Raw genomic sequence first — 21,158 nt, 5'->3', positions numbered from 1 at the left:
CTCATAGGCTAATTCTGTGATCTTTATGGGTAATTCCGTGATATGCAGTTAGAATTTTTATTTTTTTTATGAATGCAATATGCTTCCGTACCAATCAGTGAGATGGATGGGTGCATACGCATTATTTAAGTAATATTTAGCGTAAAATCCTCAACAAATGATTGATAGATTGCAACATTTTGGAAATTTGATCGATGTGCTCTGTAAGTTCCAATACCTTATTTACGGAGTCCCTTTTTAATATGTAGATAATTCAGATTTGATTGCTCTTTTTTTTTTTTTTACATATTAGGCCGTCATTATATAACAATAAGTGTATATTTTGACATGCACAAAATCAAATATCAACAGGATCGGGAGACATGTTTTGGCCAGTTACTGTTAGAGGAAACAGAAGTGCCAATGTAGCGGAAGTGGTACTGCCCTGAACGATACGAGGAGCGAGACGGAGGACGGAGGTTGCATCGTCCATAGAAAAAAAGCTGGAATTTAAGTCCTAATACTGTAAGTTTTAACATCTAATACTCTGGGCAGAGTATTGTAACAATGTACATGTTAAGTGCCTATTTTGAATTTACGTAATACACCCATATTAGACGTAATTATATTCGCGAGCCATCCTGCGAGCTAGGTCGCTAATCAGACAGCGCTTTTCGTGAAGGCTGAACAAGGACTTGCTAGGTTGCTAAGCTCATGACACTTTGTTCTAGCGTGCTAGCTAACGTAGGCCATGTAAGCAATCGAAAGGAAATGATTTCATTGTTGAAAAATGTGTATGAACAGGGTTACAACGCCATCTAAGAAATGCAGTTGATTATATTTGTCACCGGACAAGATGTTATAAGCCTTGATAACTAACCGACGGACATAATATTTTCTGCGAGTGTTAGGTAGAGCTAGGTAGAGCTAGACAAGCAGCGTTACCCTTAGCACATTTTTGACAGCTCCAATGGCACTAGCTAGCTATCCAGCTTGCTAGCTATACAGCTCGCTAGGTAGCAGGCTCTGAGAGAGCACAGGCCGCTGCGGATTGCCGATGTCTTATTTTGACCCGCCTCGTCTCACGTTAGCAATTTAGCTAGACTAGCTAACTAGATAGTTCTCGTTATTTCATTTTGTTGTGACCGTAACATTAGCTGTTAATGCCGTTAGCACAGGATAGTATTTCATCAAAAAAAAGCTTGCTGCTAGATCAAAATAGTGCGTGTGATTTTATGGTGATTACAATTGGGGTTGGGCCGCTAGCAAGCAAACTAAAGCCAATGGATTGGCTTTAGTTCCGTCAAAATATATATCTATAAGGAACCACTAAAACACAAGGAAATATAAGCTAGCTAACAAGCATTATGTTAATAGAATATTTCTTATTGACAGCAATGAAAATGCCAACAATATCATTATTAAATGTAGTACTTAATAGAAACCACAAGATCAAAAACATTTTCTGAGGGGAGTGTATACCTCAATGAGTGAGGTATATGTTCAATCTGAGTCTTACTGGTCTCAATGACTGTAATTAATAATCTGAAATTCATTGGAAGGCATTAGGCAGTTGGATGTATTTAGGTTGAAGAGGTCAGACAAGACAAATCCACAAAATTATGACATGCTCCTAACCATCTCTTCTTTTTAGACGAAAGAATGGACAAGAACGACCTGGTACAGAAGGCCAAGCTTGCTGAGCAGGCAGAGCGCTATGATGACATGGCTGCTGCCATGAAGTTGGTGACGGAGCAGGGTGGGGAGCTCTCCAATGAGGAGCGCAACCTGCTGTCTGTGGCCTACAAGAACGTGGTGGGAGCTCGCCGCTCCTCCTGGCGTGTCATCTCCAGCATTGAGCAGAAGACTGAGGGAAATGAGAAGAAGCAGCAAATGGCCAGAGAGTATCGCGAGAAGATTGAGACTGAGCTGCAGGACATCTGCAATGATGTGCTGGTAAGAGTTTAAGATTTGGAAAGATGCAGTTCATCAGTGATCTTGACCGAAGACTGTCGGTCTAGCTTTGTGAATTTTGGTACTAAATATTGACCAATGAATGGGTCATTTTTCTTGTACTCCTTATAAATAAAATGTTAATGTTTGTTTTTCAGGTACTTCTTGATAAGTACCTCATTGTCAATGCAGTTGCAGCTGAAAGCAGGGTGTTCTACCTGAAAATGAAAGGCGATTATTACAGATACCTCTCTGAGGTAGCATCTGGGGATGCCAAGAAGAGTAAGTGAAGATGCTATTTTAGAACATGTTGTACTTGCCCTCATACTCAATGTGCAGAATAAATGACATCACTGCATTGTTTAATTGCGTCTCTTTCTACAGCCACAATGGATAACTCTCAGCAGGCATATCAGGATGCTTTTGACATCAGCAAGAAGGACATGCAGCCAACACACCCCATTAGGCTCGGCCTGGCCCTCAACTTCTCCGTATTCTACTATGAAATCCTGAACAATCCTGAGAAGGCCTGCACTCTGGCCAAGACGGTGAGTGCTGATTTAGCTTCTTAAAATGCCAAGTCATGCCTCTTCATCTTTTCCCTTGAGAATCAATATCACACACAGTTTAATTTAAAGAATGCAGAGCCAATGTGACTTGCTCTATCTTTTGGAAATGTGATAGAGTGCACATTTTGATTGTATTTGTGGGGAAATAACAATTTATAAAATGCTGCCAGTGCATTTAAAACAAGTTGATTCATAGATTGTATTCTTATCTCTCTTCTCAGGCATTTGATGAAGCCATTGCTGAGCTCGATACCTTAAATGAGGACTCCTACAAAGACAGCACATTGATCATGCAACTACTAAGGGACAACCTGACTGTAAGTTGTTTGTTCCCTTTTGTTTGAAGGCATGTGAAACTCCACCCAAACATGGAATTTCAAACATTTATTGAGGTAGCAGCAAGTTCTTGTGACATAGGTAAAGGGTGCTGGTGACAGCTCATGGGAACCAATTTACTAAAACGCAGTCAACATACTACTCAACCAAACTACTTAGGGTAGTCATCTCATCAGTAATAAGTGATATCTTACTCTCTTTACAGCTGTGGACATCGGAAAACCAGGGAGATGAGGGAGAGACCGGAGAAGGGGAAAACTAATGGAATTGCACTGTTAATCCACCTACACTCTTATCTTAAACACAAACAGCTTATATACATCCCCCTTCCACTCCATCAGCCCCTACCCCTTCTGTATGACAAGCAGCCTGAATTGCTCCTGACCAACTAGTTTACCCCTCTCAGGTCACTGAGGCGACATGGTAATGTTCAGTTGTTAGCAGGTTCAGTCATTTTGTTTGTGAAATAATGTTGTATTGAGTAGCAAGTCCATGTTGCTGTTGTTTTTGTTGGCTTTGTGTGAATGTGAGAGGGAGATGTGTGAATGATTGTGTATGTATGTGTGGGGGGTGGTGGTTGTGAATTCTAATTGTCCTTCCTTAATTCCTTTGTCCCACCTAGCTGGTTGTGCATTTTTCATCCTTTTTTTTTTTTTTAACAATCATTTTTGTGTGTGATTCGTCATGGTATTTGCAGGTTTTATCGTATGGTAATTAAACTGGCAGTTAATTTTCACCAAACACTGTGATGCTAAGTGTTGCATTTTCTTCCCTACTCCACAATTGCTTTTGAAATTCAGACACCGTACAATCCTGTATTAAACTAACAGTGCAATTCTGCTGTGGGCTCATACAGAAAGGAGGCAGGCTCTATTGTGACACTGACATCTGGGCATTTTGCTCTTAAATCATGTTCACAAATTCACTCTTTCAAAGTTGATTAAGGGACCCCTTAGTTTGCCATGTTAGATTCCCTGTATCATAAGACATTCCACCAGAATTGTATTAGGCTTTCTGAAAGGCAGTACTCTTTGAACTAAAGTGTGGATTATTGTCCTAGTGGTGTAATTCACTGTTCAAGATCAAGTGCTTGAATTCAGTACAATGAAAATTGTATGTGCTTAAATGTTGTTCCATGTATTTTGCAAGATTGACTATCATCTTTCTGTAAAACCTAAAGTAACTGAACCTTTTTTCGATGTTAATTGAGAATGTCTTATCACACTGTATCAACCCTGCTTGCAAAATATTCCTCTTAAAGCGGTTGTTTTCTCCAAAGTTTCTGTGCCTGGCTTTCTGTTATGGCTTCATTTTGTTAGTGTAAATTTTAATTTAAAATAGCATTGTTTGATTCTCCAAGTTAATATACAAAATGCCCTTAGAAAATGAGAAAAATAAGTAGCTGTGAACAAATCATTGTGAAGGTTGCTAATTGGAGACCCCATCCCATCAAGAAGCAAGAAGCTCAGTGTCAGTCCTACACACCACCATACATTCCACATAGCTGGAGACACCATTTCACTTATAGAGCACAGTCTGACCCATTTTATTTTAATGGACTGAGCAGAAATGTCCCCCTAAAGCTGAAAAGAAAAAAAAAAACAATCATCGTTGTCGATCTTTTATGCTTGATTAAAAAAAGATGCAGTTAGTGAGTGTTGAACAGAGCCTGTCTGTATATCAGGTATCTCAACTTGCTTTGTTTTTACTGATCAGTCTAATGGCTAAAATTTGCTTCTGTGACAGTCTATTGCCCAGTGCACAATTGTTGTGAGAAATTAGAATAGCTCTAAAAAGTAAAGCTAAAATGGAGAACTGGTTATTGGTGTAATTATAGATTTGTGTAGCTGTCGTTTAAAACCATCATAGTTTCACTTTACATGTAATGATTAGGAAAGTGTCAAAGACCATTAAGTGAAATAAAGTTTCGTTTAAGATAAGTCAGAATATGTCTCCATCTTCATTTGTTATCTAATGTTGCGTAAGATTGAAAGTTCTGCTGATACTCCATTCGAAAGCACTCAGGACAACGCATAGCCTACTTATTTATATAATTCAAACATAACTCAATTTGGAACTATTTTCCCTTGCGGAGTAATGGTATGGTACGCATCACAAAGGCTCAAATTGAAAGGTGATGGTTACTGAGTGAAAAGTCAGGTGCTTCACGGCAATAATTGAATTAAACAAAAACAATTTCAAAGTTTGAGTACTTTGTAGAGCTTATTAAAAAAAATCGAGTAGTGTTTCGACGGCCGTAAGGTAAGTAGCAAGATCTTACAGTTTTCTTGCTAACTGACGGGTGAAGTCTGTTAGTTTCAACTATTAATTTTAATAACGTGTTTTTGCTAGCTAGATTTTGCGTGACTAGCTACAGTAGCTAACTGGCTACTAGTACGAACAAGTTCAGAACAGGAGTGTTTTATAGTTAGCCTAGACTACTACTACTAAGCTATAATGTTTTCCACAAGACTAGCATTGCAGACATTGTCCCCCGACCCCAATTTCTACAGGCCATGATACTTAAAATATTGAATTAAATATTTGCCAACCAAATAGTGCGACGAGAACGTGTTCTACTTCATCCAAGTTTAATTTACTTTCTTGAATCAGCACAGGCCCACTCACGCTCTTAACCAAATTCTAGCTAGCACCATTTGCTAGCTAGTGCGTTAAATATTAAGGTCTATGACAACGAATGTGTCGATCATTTTGTTGGCAACTGTTACAATTTTTTTTTGTTTATAGGAAATGGAACTTAAACAGATTTGAGTGAGCGTGAGCACAGTAGACCGTTCAGCTATTAGGGCAAAGGGCAAAGGTCAATGACTGACTAAACAAGCGCGAATTCGCATTAACTACCAGCCGACCGACCGACAAAGCTACACAGCTGCTGCTGCTGCAAAAAAAAGGAACTTCAGTTCATCTTGAGGTGGCATTGTGTTGTCACACAGCTTCACTTGTACTCCCTGTATTTATCATAAGCAGGATGAACAGCAGTGGGCAACAAGCATACCCCCTGGCCTCCCTGTACGTAGGGGACCTGCACCCTGACGTGACAGAGGCCATGCTTTATCAGAAGTTCTCTCCTGCTGGACCAATTATGTCTATTCGTGTGTGTCGTGACATCATCACACGAAGATCTCTTGGATATGCATATATCAACTTCCAGCAGCCAGCTGATGGTAAAGTATTTCTTACTGTATCTACCATATACAAACACATCAAAAAATTGTGTATATAAAGTTGAAACATTTGAACACTGAATCCTATGAATATTTCACATTAGCCTTGTTAACTTGAGACCTCACCCAAAATAGGTTAACACTGATTGTTATTCTTTTGCATTTATTTTATAGCGGAGTGTGCTTTGGATACAATGAACTATGAGGTCCTCAAGGGTCGACCTATCAGGATAATGTGGTCTCAGCGTGACCCAGGACTAAGGAAGTCTGGCGTGGGAAACATTTTCATCAAGAACATGGACGAGTCCATTGACAACAAAGCCCTTTATGATACTTTTTCAGCCTTTGGGAATATACTGTCTTGTAAGGTAAGGTTGAAAGTAGCTCTGACCACTCTGAGAGTTCTTGTCAGTTATCATTGGGACGTTTTTGATGCATAACTGTTTAAGCTCCTTCTTAGACAAACTTGTAATTATAGGTTGTGTGTGACGAGAATGGCTCCAAGGGCTACGGCTTTGTTCACTTTGAGACACAAGAGGCGGCAAATCGTGCCATCGATACTATGAATGGAATGCTGCTCAATGACAGAAAAGTGTGAGTGAAGATGCTGCTTTAAACTTCTATTGTTTTAATATGTCATTATTGAAGCAGCATCTTAATGAGTATTGAATTGGGAACAGCCAGAGCTAATGAAAGCTGAGTGACTGATATGCTTTTCAGTTGTCAATGTATAACAAGTGGTCTACTTTTTGTCCTTGACTTTCTGTATACTACAAAGAAGCGAGTAGGAAGAATAGTATTTTATCATTTAAACTGTGATAAAATAATTGTTTAATTCTTTTTTTTATTCAGCCTAGAGACAGGTAGTGAGTTGGAATCTGGGATTGGTGACCCAAAGGCCTGTGTCCTGGGGAAAAATTGTCAGTTGTCCCCATTTAGGTCAGTGGAAATGTTAATGTCAAAACCTTCCAACAAATCAGAAAGCTCTTAGTTTGTTTTTCTCTGGAAGGGATTGGGAAAAGCCAGGTAATAATCAGGGGGAAATAAGTTCACTATCAGTATAGAATGTTGTAAGCCCTCAATACAAACTGTCAGGGATTCTATAGTAATGGCATGGAGGTCATCGCATCGATGTGATTTTGAGTGGTTTGTCGAGTATGCACGTTCTGATCAGTTAATGCATAAATGTTATGATCTGTCTAATGGTTAGTTTTTTGCTTCTCTCGTCCTTGCTTTAGTTTTGTTGGCCACTTTAAGTCCAGAAAAGAGCGTGAGGTGGAGTTTGGAGCTAAAGCCATGAGGTTCACCAACGTTTACATCAAGAACTTCAGCGAGGACTACACAGATGACAGATTGAAGGGGGTCTTCTCACAATTTGGTGAGATCATTGATGAAGAAAAAAGCTATATGTCATTAGCTTTTTTGACAAAAATGCATTGGTTTCAATGTAATTTCAAGCACATGGATTCAATCCACTGTGAAGAAGTCTGTGGCTAGTAAAAATAGTGTTGGCATCTCTCCTAGGCAGGACAATGAGTGTACGCGTGATGGTGGATGAAAGGGGACGCTCTCGGGGATTTGGCTTTGTAAATTACGAAAACCATGAGGATGCTCAAATGGTAAAGTTTAAACTGATGATATAGAAGATGTAGTGTATAGTACTCGTGTATAGTACTCAGAAACAATCACATCACATGTTTTAGTATTGTATTCTTATTTATAAAAAAAAGAAACAAACAAATGTAATTCTTAGCCTCTATTGAAGCTAATAAGTGCTACCTTGTTGACTAGCCATTTACCAGTGTCTTGTTTTGCCTTTTCCAGGCAGTTGAGGAAATGAATGGGAAAGAGCTGAATGGTAAAGTGCTGTATGTTGGGCGTGCTCAGAAAAGGCTTGAACGCCAGGGGGAGCTCAAGCGCAAGTTTGAACAAATTAAACAGGAGCGCATCCAACGCTATCAGGTCCCTTGGGAAGGGGCACAAATGATCTTGTCAACCTAAACATTAATTCACGGACGCAAGCACACCTGGTATAGTAAAGCACAAACATGCATAGTTGATACTGTGTCCTCTGTCTCTGATTTCAGGGGGTTAATCTGTATGTCAAAAACCTGGATGATGGAATAAACGATGAGAAACTCCGGAAGGAGTTTGCCCCTTATGGTACCATTACTAGTGCCAAGGTAACACTTACCAATTGCATTTGTAGGTCTGTGAAGAATCCACAAGGTTATGTGTTATTCTGATCCTGCCTTTTCTCCTTCAGGTGATGACGGATGGGGGACACAGCAAGGGGTTTGGCTTTGTGTGCTTCTCGTCCCCTGAGGAGGCCACAAAAGCTGTGACTGAAATGAATGGGCGCATCGTTGCCACCAAGCCACTCTATGTTGCTCTGGCCCAACGCAAAGAGGAACGCAAAGCCATCCTCACCAACAAGTACATGCAGAGACTTGCCACAGTCAGGACCATGCCTGGCCCTGTAATCGACTCCTACCAGCAGCCAGGGTACTACATGTCTGCTGTGCCTCAGGTACGCAGGACGGGTCATGATGGCGCTCCAGGTTAGAAAGAGCCTGAGGTGGGGACACTTTGAGGAGCCTCGATGCTTTTTCCTTACGTACCGTTGTTGTCATGACAAATCTTCGGGACACTTTCAATCACTCTTCCCAAGATGTTTATCGGCATGAGAGAATAGCTGTATGAGGGCAGTGTTTTATCCTGGTCTCTGAAGTGCTGTATGTGTCCTTCAGCCTCCCAGTCGTTCTTTCTTCAATCCCAATCAGATGGGCACCATCAGAACGTCACCTCGTTGGACTACACAGCCACCTAGACCACAGGGTTAGTGGCAGCTTTGTACTGTGTGTGTGTGTGTGTGTTGGTTTTGGCTCATGGATGTGTCGTTAATTGGCGTCAACAGGTCCGTACTCTGCCCAGTTTGTGAGGACTGCTGTTCCCCGACGTGCCTCCACCCCCATCAGTGGTGTCCGCCAGGCCTCCACCCAGGCACCACGCATCATGAACTACACACAGAGAATGGGTAACATCTATACTCTAAGACACTTGTTTTACCAACAACAATAGTAACATACTCTCCCATGATTCCCATTGTCACTTCCTGCTCTGTGTTCTCCCTTGCTGTCTTAGATTAGATTCAGCTTTATTGTCATTGCACTGTACAAGTCCTACTTGCTCTCGCGCATGTTTGTAAGGTGTCTCTTTTTTTTTTCTTCCTAATTATAAGCTAATATTGGCACGCAGACAGCGGGTGGTCGTGCAGGCCTGTCAGGAGGTATGGTCAGAGGCACCCAGTACAAGTACTCCTCTGGGGTCAGGAACCTCCAGCAGGTCATCACTGTGCCAACACCAATAACAATGCAACAGGTAACCTCACCTAAGGAGGCAATGTACAATAGCTTCCATGTGTGGGTCTGTTCCATGTTAATGTTTGGTACTGTGTGTTAAGGTCATACCCTATCCTGTGATGGAGCAGGCAGTGCATGTCCGGGGCCAGGAGCCTCTCACAGCCTCCATGCTGTCTTCAGCCCCTCTCATGGAGCAGAAACAGCTGCTGGGTATGTTCCTGTTGTAACACTGCTGAGCCATTAGTACCTTCAACACCTTGTGATGTTGCAGAACCTGTAAATGGGTGGATGAGCTGTTGTTTTTGTTTTAAAACAGGTGAGCGACTGTACCCTCTAATTCATGCCCTTCATCCAAAATTGGCTGGAAAAATAACTGGCATGTTACTGGAGATTGACAACTCAGAGTTGTTGCACATGCTGGAGTCCCCCGAGTCTCTGCATTCTAAGGTATCCCCCCTGTCCTGTCCTCAGGTAGAACCAGGCTAAGTGTGGCTTTAGGAGAACCATAAACTGTCTTGTCCAAGTTCAAACCTCTTACATCAGGGTCCCCCCTCCTACCCAACTCTCTCTCTCCCCTCTGTGTGCGTGTCCAGGTGGAGGAAGCTGTGGCTGTGCTGCAGGCCCACCAGGCCAAGGAACACTCTCCTAAGAAGTAAAGGACCCCTTCAGGTGTGCTGCCACTTGTCGTCCTCAGACAACCAGAGCACCACACCATATCAGTTACTGATTACATACACATGGAAACTTTTCAAGTAAACACAAAGTAAGGTGTGTGTGTGTGTGTGGCTGGGGGGGGGGTTGTTGCTGGAGAGAGAGGGTGTATATAGCTAATGCATCATTTTGTTTATGTATCCTATTGGAAATGTGTAGTTGATTAGATCTGACTACACCATGGTACCCTGTCCTTCTGGTGCTATACATTGCATACAGTTTTACAACTGGGAGATATATACAGTTGTATTAAGGCTATTTGTTTAAATTGTAGGACTACAAAACGGCAACGATTTTCTGAAGGAGAAGGAAAAAAAAAAAAAAAAGGAAAATGTCAAAAAAGGAAACTTGGTGTATGTTTAATGTCACTTGATTATTTGACAATTTAATTATTCAATGTTTGCTCAACAGAAATCACCCTGCTGTTTGCAATGGGTTGTTAGATTTTTCTTTTGTTAAAAAAAAAAAAGAATAAAGTGCGTGCAGTAAACCACTGTTCTAAATGATTATTTTTTGCTGTAGTATAAAGTCATCATAATATACATTGGATACTGCTTTACGACAGTTCTGTACACATCAACAGAAACATTTTAGATTTAATAACAGATGTTGTATTCTTATTTCACGAGGATTAAAAAATACTATAAGGAAAGCAAACAGGTGTAGTAACATTGCTATTTAGATACATTTCTGTACAACTGTTGTAGAATTCTGAAGTAAAGCATGCCTGGAATCATAGAATAAACAATAACATGACCAGTTATATAATCAAATATGTTGACCAAGCAAGTTCACAAATAGACATGATGAGGTCCGTCCGCAACTCCCTCTGCCTGCACATGACAGTATGGACAGTGGACAGTATAGACAGACTGGATTTACTTTTTTTACTGGGAAAAATGAGCTGTGATCGTTTCTCATGATCAAATGCATTGGTTCAGTTTGTACACCAATTATTTTGGTGTCCTATTTAACAATGCAATCTGCTATACTTTACCACAACATCAAACAGGATATGCCTTTCCCCCAAACTATTGTAGTCGGTCAGCTGTTGGTTTCAGCATAGCCTTAGGTCGTCTACAGAGAAGAGATCTCTTCATATGCTTCTTGAAATTCTGATCCCTTAACCCATAAATTAAAGGGCTTAGCAGCCTGGGTAGCATATTGGTTATGATGTAAGTACAAAATAAAATGACTGAACGGGATTGAGGGAAGAGTTTGTAGAGGCCAGAATCTAGAATAGGAGAGATAAAGGACAGCATACAGATGGCCAGCTGTACCCCATGCAGAAGAACAGTCTTATGGGCTTTCCTAGCCAAAGACTGATCTGAGGCTGCAGATTTAGCTGAAAACATCACTTTAAAATAAGTGTAGAACAGTATGATCCACACAAAGCACATGTAAATTATATTACAGGCAACATTGTTGTTTTGATGGTAAACGGAAGTAAAAACATTTTGCCGAAAGCAAAGTTTATTTACTGTAAAAAATGAAAAAGGATTTAAAATAAAGGTTAAAATCAGATCTATAAATCCAGGCAGGGCTCCCACAATCCAAATACAGGCTATGTACAAATAAGTCCTGTGTACCGTACAGATCAATGGGTGCTGTAAAGGATAGCAGATGGCTACAAAACGCTCTATTGCCATTCCTGCCAAGGTTAAAGGGGTGTTTAAAAATGTGTTTATGCCTATTAGAATCAGTGTGATACAGAAAGACACATTGATTAAATAAGAAAGATATGCAAAGACTACCATAAGCACAGTACAAGACAGCATGATCATGTCATTTATAACTAGTTGTACATACAGAATATACCTGGAGTTGCTGTGGAATGTTTGGTTGGTGAAGTAAGTGTACAGCAAGGTCCCATTGATGTAGTTGATGATGATAGCTATCAGAACTGCTACAATGGTTTTGAGCATTGCCTCTTCTAACAAGTCTTTACGATAAATGAACTCAGAGGAGTTGCTCATAGTTCTGTCCTTTCACTGCTGTGTCAACACAACAGTGCACACTGATGTTACCTGTTACGGTATATTCACCTGTCATTGACCTCTTCATGAGAGGGTGGGAACGAGATGTTCTCTTTGGGGTCCTAAGTTGCCTTCTTATAGTCACTGATAACATACAAAACATCCCTCAATAACTCTCTGGTGATGGGTGTCATGCAGGAGGATCTATCCACAAGGGCCCTGTTTTAATGTCAAAGCCCAAAGGTCAACAAAGTTTCACAAACAGCACTCTGTTGTCAGTGCTCTCTCAAATGCTGAAATCAAGCATATAGTTTGACTTTTGCACCCCTTTGTTGCTGGCTGTTTATCTCCAAACTAATTAACACCAATAAAAAGGTTTTTAGGACAAAGTTTTTACTTTGATATACGTACATTTCATGATCATGCAATGCATTGATAATGAAACAAAATACTGGTGAAATCCAAACTGAAGCAAAGTATGGTAATATGCCTCCACAGTTTGAATTACTCTCCTTGATCTGTGTCCAATTATGATAAACATGCATGTGATTTACATGTTCACCTGTGTTGACTATGATGGAATACATTGACTGTAGATCAACAATAGCTGACTCTTGTGGGACTAGTAGAGGTGCTCAGTTGATAAACATGATAAGGGCTTTAGGGATCAAGTGATATTTTATGTTCTAATTAGTCAGACCTCCAGCATCACAAACAAACTATTTGTTTTCATTAGAGGCTGTTAAAGGTCAGGACTTGTTAGTAACTAATGGAACTCTGGGGCCAATCAAGGATCACTGACCTTGAACTAGCTAAACCAAGTAAACAAGTTGTCTTAAAGGTGCAATGGGTAACATTATAAAATAAATTCAAATATGAGAAACAGCACCCTCAAATTCTTGTCTGAACTTCCCCGCATTTACCCAGCCGGAGTTTGACAGTGATTTCCCCAAATAAGTCAAAGAGGAAGGCAAATCTATTCCAAAGAGATTGGCTGGAAAATAATTGGCAGGAAAGTAGCAAGCCGTTAAAATTCAAAACTGACATTCCACTGGCACTGTCTCTAAACAACTCTCAGAGGGCCTCATTAGCTTTGACAAGATGGTTATCAGGGACAACACTTTTCTTTTACTGAAAGTACCTATTGTAATCCTTAAACTCCAACTTTCCTTTTCAGAAATATAGCATCTGATCCTGGTGCTGGTCCATGTTATTTCAGTTAAAACAAGATGACCAGTAGTTGTAAACCAAGCTTTTATTACAAATACATCTGACATTGCTCTCTGTTCCAGTTGAAGTTATTGAAAGTAGTAAAAGAAACAGAACATATCACATTGACTACCCAGATTACATATTTTGAAGATCTTAATCAGAGGTTCTGTACAAAGTCTAATCTTTATTACAAAAAGTTATAAATGCAAAGTGGTCTCAAACAAAATGAACACCTTCAGCTGATGACAAGAAAATCATTTTATGATTTATAGGTTTTCCTTTCATGAACACTTCTTGAACATACCTGCTCGTTGAATAATATAAAGCACAACAATCTGAACTTCTAAATGCAAAGGATCACTAAAGGGCTGACATTTTAAAAAGTGTAGTCCTCAACAGCAGTATGTCAGAATCGCACATTGTTGAACTACATCTTCAAAACTGGTTACTTTTTTTGTGGCAGTTTTCAAATGGGAAACTTTCCATTCCCTCTGATTACAACATCAGTACAATTGATACTCCTTAATCAAATTCCTGACTGTTGGATTTTTACAACACATTTTCACTTGCACTAAAGTAGCTAATGAACTAATGTACAAGTGCCGTCACAGAAATGTAAAGTCTTTGTTGAATGACAGGAAATCTCCTTCAAACAAATAATGAAAAGATGCTGTAACTGCCTATTCAGAGCCAATTGAGTTTAATTTTCAAACGTATGTACATTCTAGAATTGATAGGCAACAGTCTCCGTACTGATGTTCACCGGCGCGCTGGCATCAGGAGCTGGGTTACTGTTACTGAGTCAGGGAACAAGTTGTGGTAGGTTGGTAGGGGAACATATGCAGCAGTGATCATTTTTCCTGTTAGAGAGGAAAACAAAATGATCATTATTAATGATCAACATAGCATCCTCCTACTTCATGTGACCATTTTAAAAGGATTCACTAAACTGGATTGAAGCTCAAACACACCTGCAAACCAACGTCCATGGAGAGCATTTACTGCAGCCATTGCTGTTGGTATAGTGGGGCACTTCACATATACATTGCCCTGTAGGAAAGCGGGAAATCATTCATTAACAGTGGGTAAACCTACATGTTATTTAACATCTGAACTAATATTCAATATTTTCATTTCATTGTACTTACGGAATTGTAATTAAGTAAAGTTTGGCGCTGAGGAGAGCAGGTTCTGTTTACCTGCTTACATGATGCGGTCAGGACTCACCTGGGGGGAGTTTTTGTCAACATAGATGTGAACAATCCCTCCGTGTTTGTTACACTCCTCGATGACATCATCCTGGATCTCAATGTCCCAGCCAGGCTCATTCTCCCTAGAAAACAGGAACAGTAATAGACAATGGCAAAGTAAGTTGCATTGTTTTATTACCACTTGATGAAACTTCTCTAATCAAATCATCATTTTAAAATAATCGAAAAAGCGCTTACGACTGTGGGTTGAACATGTTAGAGAGCTGTAGGCAGTGTGTAGCCAGCGGTTGTGTTGGGAGGTTCATGGACTGGTTCATGCTGGAGCCTAGGTTCATAGAAGGGGTGGCGGCCGCAGCAGCGGCGGCAGCAGCAGCTTCAAGAGACAGTTGACAACGTTATTCAAAGATTTGTTATTATTAATTGCATTATTTTTCATAGGCTGTCAATTTCACACGAGCGACATGCTATGATCATACAGCCATCACACCTACCTGTAGCAGCAGCTGCCATGTTTCCAAAGGGGATGGATCCACTCATCTGCAGAGCCTGCTGTGCAGCAGGGGGGATCTGGAGACCAGTACCTGGCAGAACCCACAAACAACAGGTTGGTCCCGAACTGCACGCAGGTTTGGTTTCTTCCACAACAACCTCACTTCAAAATCAAATAAACATCCCACAACTTCTGGTATTGCAACATTTCGGCCTTACCCTCTGCCAGCCTAGCCATAAGCTGCAGACGCCCTGTGGTTCCCAGGTCGATGCCAGTCCTCTCCAGCTCGTCATTGTCCAGGAAGGAGCTGGCCGTGGAGGCGTCAGTGCGCTCTGTCACGTGACCCACCTTCATGGGCCGCCCTGCCAGCTCAAAACCATTCAGCTGCTCCAGGGCTTTCTTTGCACATTCCGCATCTGCAAACTGAAATGTGCCAATACAAAGGCTCGCTCACGGTGCCAAATAAAGCAGAACAGGACACACTGTAACAATCCAGATCTTGTATTAATCACAAAATAGTCGAATTCTTACCGAAATGAAGCCATATCCTTTGGATCTTCCAGTTTCACTGTCCATCATCAGCTGGATACTCTCAATCTGTGGAAGAGAAAACAACCATTCTGGATACAGATTATGTCTGTGTATCGTTAGACTTTGTGAGGCTGAAAACCCATATGGACAGTGCATGATATCACAGGACAAAAAAAAAAAAAAAAACATAGGAATCAGTATGGCACTTTGAAATAGAAGATTGATTATATTCCACCCACCCTTCCAAAAGGCTCAAAGATTCCTCTCAGCATGTCCTCTGTGATGTTGAAGTGCAGTGAGCCCACATACAGCCTCATTGGTCCAGCATTGCCCTTCTGCAGGTTGTTGGCCATTGCTGCGGCCCTGTTTTTCTCAGCCTGCAGAAAGTTACAAATAGTGATGAGCATTAGCTGTTTGATCAGAATTTTAAGACCAAACTGATGATACAATATGGTGGCTTTTCCTATTTTCAAGCTAATGAAGCCGATATTAGAAGCAATTTATAGAAAAACATTGATTCACCTGAGAGGCCTGGACGATAATCGGAACTCCTAGAAGCCTTTGCCCAGTCAGACCAATTGCCAGAGGAACTGAATTCGCTTCCAGAAACTCAATGTAGGCAATGCCTTTTGATCTTCGGGAGTTTCTGTCCGAGATCATGCGCACATCCCGAACCTTGACAGATCAAACATCAGACGAGCATATTGAGAGCATGCTACTTCTCAGACTCAGGTCCATTACACACCAAACAATGATCAAATATGATCAAATTAAGATTTGAGAACATACCTTTCCAACTGCTGAGAAGAAGTCCTCCAGGTCTCGAGGTCTGATCCTGGCTGCAAGCTGCATGCAGAACACAGTACGGGCATCCCTCTCCTCTGGGGTTAAGTTGTCAATTGGTTGCCTTCAAAATAAATCAATCTTCAGTATATGGCATGGTGACCAAAGAGTAGAGAATGTGACAACCAGGGGACGGTAATCTGCACAGGACTGTTTCTTACCTTACAGGACTCTTGTCTTTCCTGAAGGGACTTCGGCTTCTGGAACGTCTCCGGCTGAAATAATATCTCTAAAGATTAATTAATCCGATCATGAAACGCAAACTCCATTGACAGGACATCCAACAGGTCACCAACACGACAAATAATTTAATCATAAAAACCTTAGTTTGTTGGCATGTGGTGGGCCAATTTTTCCTCCTGGACCACCATTAAATTTTGGACCCAAACTAGAGAGAAAAACAAGGCTCAGCTCAGGTTGTATTTTCTGGGTTTCCAGTGTGGACCTGCACAGCTCAGGTGCAGGAACCCTAAGATGAATATGGGGGAGTAGGCAGCATCTGTTTTTCTGCTCTGCTGAAGCAGAACAGAATTACCACTTGACTCATACATTCCTGTCAAGAGCAGGATGGCAAGTGACCATATTGTGTTCTTTACATTTTATGGGAGGGTCCCATCTCTTGTATACAACAAACCTCAGCTCCAGTTTCAGGAATACATCAAACTGTATTGAAAGAACTAAGAGTAATATAGCTAAATTCTTGGACATTTGTTACGTACATTTCTGACAGAATTGGTATGGATTTTTTAAGAGCTGCCGTTTGAGCTGTTTTCTAAACAGTTACGTACAAGGGGCTGCGACGTCCTCTGTAGCGGCCAGTGCGCTCTTTGCTGCGAGAGCGACTGCGACGGCGCTCTTTGCTGCGGCTGCGTTTTTTCTCCCGGCTCTTGCTAGTCTTCCGGTCGCGGTTCTTCTTCCTGTCCTTGCTCTTGCTTCTCTTCTCAGAGCTCGGGCTCTGGCTCCGACTTCGGCTCCTCTTTTTCCTTGAACACAATATGAGATCACCATGACGACCTTTCTGATCATGAATTTTTGCGAGGCGCATGTAAGTACCAGTCAACAGCTAAAGGGTTACATGGACAAAAAGACACTTACTTCTTACTGCGCTCCTCATGTCCATTTGCATTAGAGGACTTGATCTCATCCTAAGCAGGGTCGATAGAAGAACATCATGAGGACGTAGAGGAAACAATTCAAGTCGTCAGGGTAAGAGGGGGAGGGGGTAGGGGCAAGAGAAAATACAGAATATATTCATTTAGTAAAAATACTTTTAACAATACTTTCATGTCTGGACAAATAGGTGTCTTTTAATGACCCCTTTAGACTTTCATCCCACTCCCCCATATAACTACTTTGTACAGTTCTCAGTCCAACCAAACATCAAGTTAACATCTACGGGGAATGTATCTTACATTTAGGCATACTAGTCAGCCTTGGGGAATACTTTGGTCATCTCAACCCAACTCAGTCTGATTAGTCGTACCAATACCACTATCTGTGCCTAAGCCCAATGAGGCCATCATGCATGGCCCACAGCCACTAAAAGAGATCCTGTGTGGTTGGTGTCAGTCCAGTGATCTTCACCCATTTTCGTTCTTGGACTGTAAGAGCTCGATGCCACCTCTGTCACACATCTCGCCCTGAAGCAAACAGGGATTCACACTGCTTAGTAATATCGACTCCGAAGAAAAACTGAAAAGAAAAAATCCACTAGTTCAGCCTAATGTTAACTGGCCATGGCATTTCTGAGCCAGATGAATGGAGGTAAACCATTTAGGATTTAATTTCATGACGGGAAAAACTAATCCTACTGGTGAAATTATTAACTTTGAAATGTATAATGAAAAACAAGTTTCTATTTTACAAATTAAATGAAATCATATAGCACTGGTGTTGAGGCATGCAGTCAAGATGCTGATTTTCCTATCTGAAAACAATTACAAGAGAATTTGGTAAAGAGGCAGTATTCATATTTCATTATAAATTGATTCAATTGTAAAAACAAAAAAACAAAGACAAATAAATAAATAAAATACCACTTAAAACATGTCATCTTAGTGATTGTGTACAACTTTAAAAAAATAGACCACAATACTATTGAAACAGTACTGAACAAATAATCAACTTGTATGTAAGAATTTTTTGTTTGAGCCATTCCAGTGTACATTAAAGCTAGAAGTTATAGCCTACTATGGTTTTAGTTCAGGGTAGAGTTGCAGGCTCAATTTGTATAACAACACTCAATGAAATAGTAAGGTCTCACATGGTAGAACTACTATACACCTTTACCATGCCAACAGAAAATCTGAATACTGCCTCCATGTCTGGTAAAATGCGCTTATCATCCATTTTGCATTCACCTTGTTGCAATCGAACAGGTGATTGGATGTTCTAAGATGAGGCTCTTTAAAGTCCTAGGGGGATCACAGTACATCAATACATTGCGCAATTGCTACCTTACTTTTTTCACAGTTCACACTGGGATCAAAGGTGAATTCATGGGAGTAGAGGTGAGATATCATTAGGCAAGTCTACAAAGAGAGATAGATGGGCATTTATTCAAAATCTGGATCATGTTTGAAAGCATCACACCACTCCACATTCATACAGCAGCAACACGAAGTAATTTAACCGTAGACTACAGGTTTCACAGTATAAACTGTATGAAAATTAAACTTCCAAACCACCCACCTTTCTGTACGGAGCCTCCAGCATGGCTTCAATATCAAAATCGTCTGCCATGGTCCTATGGGAAAGCACACGTCAAACATCTGAACACGTTCGAGATTATGGAGGTATCTTTTCGTGTATTCATTCATTTAATTTACTTTAGCTGGCTCTCTAGCATACTTGTATGCATTTCGTTTGCTTGATTATTCACGTTATGCCAGCTTCAACCAATATAAACCGTAGCTAAACGTTATTTCAAGACAGGCTCAGAAGCTGGGTTGTTTTTCAGTGTCTAGAGCTAGAGACAGTGGTACAAACCTATTAGCTCAATAGCTACGGAAGTAAATTGTAGTTATCTACTACTTAGCCAGCAGGTGACTTTGAATGTTACTTTCAACTAACAGTATACTCATATGTAACTGTAGCTTTAAATACCTTTGGAAAATGCGTCGTGACGAACACTACGGATTCCACAGAAATGTCCTCGCCGTCGTCAAGGCTCTTCGTTACCACCCAAGGAGCGGGTATGCAGCAGGGCCTCACCTCACGTTCCCTCGGCCTGCTAGCTAGCTTATACAAGATCGCCACCAAGTTAGCAAACTAGCATTAGCAAGGCCCAATTTGACCTCGTCACGGGATCTTAACTTTGCGATTGATTCCTCCGTTTTGTTTGCGTTAAATTTGTTTTCTTATACAAAGTTATATATTGATTTATCTTTGCTAACTTTGACATTAGTCATTAGAGTTTGAAGTTTTGTCTCACAGTAAACAATGTCCAGTCTCTGCAAAGCTCCTCGTCCAACGCGAAATGGCGCAGGAATCGGCCTTTCTCATCTCGCGAGAAGTGAATTTACCAGGCATGTCAACTGACTGCTTCCAAAAATCCGTTATCAGAATCCGAATGGGTTTCATTTGCCATGAAAGTTTGCACAGACAAGGAATCTGCTTTGGCAGGAAGGTGCATACATTCAACATATAGGAATCTTAAAATTGTTAATATGTGGTCTAAATATACTTAGGGTACATAAACGAGCAATACTAAGTGGTTTAGAATTAAAATAAAATAGCCTATACAATAAAATATATTATATATTTTTTTAATATACAAAAAATATAAATGGTACAAAAGATAACATTGTGTAAGGCAGTGCAAAATGCCATGTGTTTAAGACATTAAAGTCATTTAAAGTCATTGAACCCTTGGCCTTGTTGAAGAGGCCAACAGCGGATGGGAAGAAACTGTTTTTGTGGCGTGTGGTATTTGTCTACCACTACCAATGCAGCCCCTGGACAATTATATAATGTTTTTAACAGAACCTTATTAAAATCTACGGACACCTATATATATATATATATATATATATATATATATATACTTTTTTTTAATTTTCTTACTTTTTTTTTTATATACAATGTTTTACATCTATTCCAGAATGTATTAAGTTGTCGATATGGATTCGAACTCTGAGACAGTTTTTAGGTGAATGCCAGCTATGCTTCTGGTGAAGACGAGAATCCCATTGCAGAGAGATACAAATATTTAACCTCCCTTGTTAGAGACATGGCTCTTTAACGCCACCTACTGCTGGGATGCTAAAAGCACCTACTGTTTTTTTTATTTATTTTTATCAACCCCATAGTGTTGATAAAAACCGCATCGTAGGTAGGCATATTGTATGGAAGCCTATAAAAAAAGAAACAAAAGATGACAAATTAAGTCATAATTAGGCCTATGAGATACTAAGTCGGAATTATGAGATACAAAAGAATTACGAGATACTAACAGTGCGTGTCCACTACAGAGCGGGCGGCGCGGCGTTCCTGTTTATAACAAAGTTACGTAATGTGACGAACCATATTTCCCGACATGACTTCACTCTCGGTTAGTAAGTAGTTATTCTAGGCCTACTCTAATTTTGCACTAGGAACTGCAACATGGACTTGTAAAATATTGTGTAGCCTATTTTTACACAAATGTTGTGTAAAAGTGGTATTTTGATCGATATTGTGAGTACATTAACCCAAGTCTGCACGCTTGGCCATGACTACTACTACAACAGTGACCAGAGAACTACATCATTAACCTGTCAGACACGCCTCCAAGCGTGGTGAATTGCAGTGTTAAAAAAC

At 40.5% G+C, this 21,158-nt stretch overlaps 4 protein-coding genes across 7 annotated transcripts; 2 read left to right on the top strand and 2 right to left on the bottom strand.

The window, feature by feature from the left end:
- Positions 1-356: 356 nt before the first annotated feature.
- On the top strand, positions 357-4,784 carry LOC146252024 (14-3-3 protein beta/alpha-2). The gene is made up of 6 exons (XM_084680012.1): positions 357-504; positions 1,634-1,935; positions 2,091-2,214; positions 2,317-2,480; positions 2,723-2,818; positions 3,043-4,784. The coding sequence occupies exons 2-6, from the start codon at positions 1,642-1,644 to the stop codon at positions 3,097-3,099; spliced, it is 735 nt and encodes a 244-aa protein (XP_084536138.1). The 5' UTR covers positions 357-504; positions 1,634-1,641; the 3' UTR covers positions 3,100-4,784.
- Positions 4,785-4,940: 156 nt separating this feature from the next.
- On the top strand, positions 4,941-10,588 carry pabpc1l (poly(A) binding protein, cytoplasmic 1-like). 2 transcript variants are annotated; one of them, XM_084680006.1, is made up of 17 exons: positions 4,941-5,099; positions 5,823-6,022; positions 6,197-6,390; positions 6,501-6,616; positions 6,875-6,961; positions 7,261-7,400; positions 7,547-7,641; positions 7,847-7,984; positions 8,110-8,205; positions 8,289-8,552; positions 8,773-8,860; positions 8,940-9,059; positions 9,264-9,403; positions 9,486-9,594; positions 9,701-9,831; positions 9,978-10,053; positions 10,370-10,588. In XM_084680006.1, the coding sequence occupies exons 2-16, from the start codon at positions 5,827-5,829 to the stop codon at positions 10,038-10,040; spliced, it is 1,977 nt and encodes a 658-aa protein (XP_084536132.1). In that variant the 5' UTR covers positions 4,941-5,099; positions 5,823-5,826; the 3' UTR covers positions 10,041-10,053; positions 10,370-10,588. The 2 variants fall into 2 exon arrangements, with proteins under 2 accessions (XP_084536132.1, XP_084536131.1); XM_084680005.1 differs by having other exon boundaries at positions 4,942-5,099; positions 5,826-6,022.
- A 538-nt stretch (positions 10,589-11,126) lies between these two features.
- On the bottom strand, positions 11,127-12,071 carry or90j1 (odorant receptor, family 90, subfamily J, member 1). The gene has a single exon (XM_084681442.1). The coding sequence runs from the start codon at positions 12,069-12,071 to the stop codon at positions 11,127-11,129; it is 945 nt and encodes a 314-aa protein (XP_084537568.1).
- Positions 12,072-13,966: 1,895 nt separating this feature from the next.
- rbm39b (RNA binding motif protein 39b) lies at positions 13,967-19,878 on the bottom strand. Of its 3 annotated transcripts, XM_084680009.1 has the most exons (17): positions 19,792-19,878; positions 19,464-19,594; positions 19,050-19,104; positions 17,454-17,503; positions 17,147-17,341; positions 16,681-16,746; positions 16,520-16,573; positions 16,305-16,422; positions 16,038-16,190; positions 15,755-15,892; positions 15,516-15,581; positions 15,203-15,407; positions 14,986-15,075; positions 14,732-14,867; positions 14,511-14,616; positions 14,255-14,333; positions 13,967-14,143 (listed from the first exon to the last, which is right to left on the bottom strand). In XM_084680009.1, exons 3-17 carry the CDS (start codon positions 19,098-19,100, stop codon positions 14,043-14,045), a joined length of 1,608 nt encoding a protein of 535 aa, XP_084536135.1. In that variant the 5' UTR covers positions 19,101-19,104; positions 19,464-19,594; positions 19,792-19,878; the 3' UTR covers positions 13,967-14,042. The 3 variants fall into 3 exon arrangements, with proteins under 3 accessions (XP_084536135.1, XP_084536136.1, XP_084536133.1); XM_084680010.1 differs by having other exon boundaries at positions 14,732-14,819; positions 19,464-19,856; XM_084680007.1 differs by having other exon boundaries at positions 19,464-19,855.
- Between the last annotated feature and the right edge of the window lie 1,280 nt (positions 19,879-21,158).

This window comes from Hypomesus nipponensis, chromosome 18 (assembly GCF_054491055.1).
Source record: "Hypomesus nipponensis isolate SF chromosome 18, ASM5449105v1, whole genome shotgun sequence".
Lineage (NCBI taxonomy): Eukaryota > Metazoa > Chordata > Actinopteri > Osmeriformes > Osmeridae > Hypomesus > Hypomesus nipponensis.
The sequence above is the reverse complement of the archived record's forward strand: the minus strand, read 5'-3'. Positions and strand labels throughout refer to the sequence as shown.

What these genes read in the sequence shown, in the direction of transcription:
- LOC146252024 (XM_084680012.1), top strand. Translation starts at nt 1,642, where the DNA reads ATGGACAAGAACGACCTGGTACAGAAGGCCAAGCTTGCTGAGCAGGCA. An exon ending in ACATCTGCAATGATGTGCTG is followed by an intron (nt 1,936 to 2,090) that starts GTAAGAGTTTAA and finishes TTTGTTTTTCAG; the next exon opens with GTACTTCTTGATAAGTACCT. An exon ending in CCTGCACTCTGGCCAAGACG is followed by an intron (nt 2,481 to 2,722) that starts GTGAGTGCTGAT and finishes CTCTCTTCTCAG; the next exon opens with GCATTTGATGAAGCCATTGC.
- pabpc1l (XM_084680006.1), top strand. Translation starts at nt 5,827, where the DNA reads ATGAACAGCAGTGGGCAACAAGCATACCCCCTGGCCTCCCTGTACGTA. An exon ending in GGGGGTCTTCTCACAATTTG is followed by an intron (nt 7,401 to 7,546) that starts GTGAGATCATTG and finishes CATCTCTCCTAG; the next exon opens with GCAGGACAATGAGTGTACGC. An exon ending in AGCGCATCCAACGCTATCAG is followed by an intron (nt 7,985 to 8,109) that starts GTCCCTTGGGAA and finishes CTCTGATTTCAG; the next exon opens with GGGGTTAATCTGTATGTCAA.
- or90j1 (XM_084681442.1), bottom strand. Translation starts at nt 12,071, where the DNA reads ATGAGCAACTCCTCTGAGTTCATTTATCGTAAAGACTTGTTAGAAGAG.
- rbm39b (XM_084680009.1), bottom strand. Translation starts at nt 19,100, where the DNA reads ATGGCAGACGATTTTGATATTGAAGCCATGCTGGAGGCTCCGTACAGA. An exon ending in CCACATGCCAACAAACTAAG is followed by an intron (nt 16,574 to 16,680) that starts GTTTTTATGATT and finishes ATATTATTTCAG; the next exon opens with CCGGAGACGTTCCAGAAGCC. An exon ending in CCATGGACGTTGGTTTGCAG is followed by an intron (nt 14,144 to 14,254) that starts GTGTGTTTGAGC and finishes CCTCTCTAACAG; the next exon opens with GAAAAATGATCACTGCTGCA.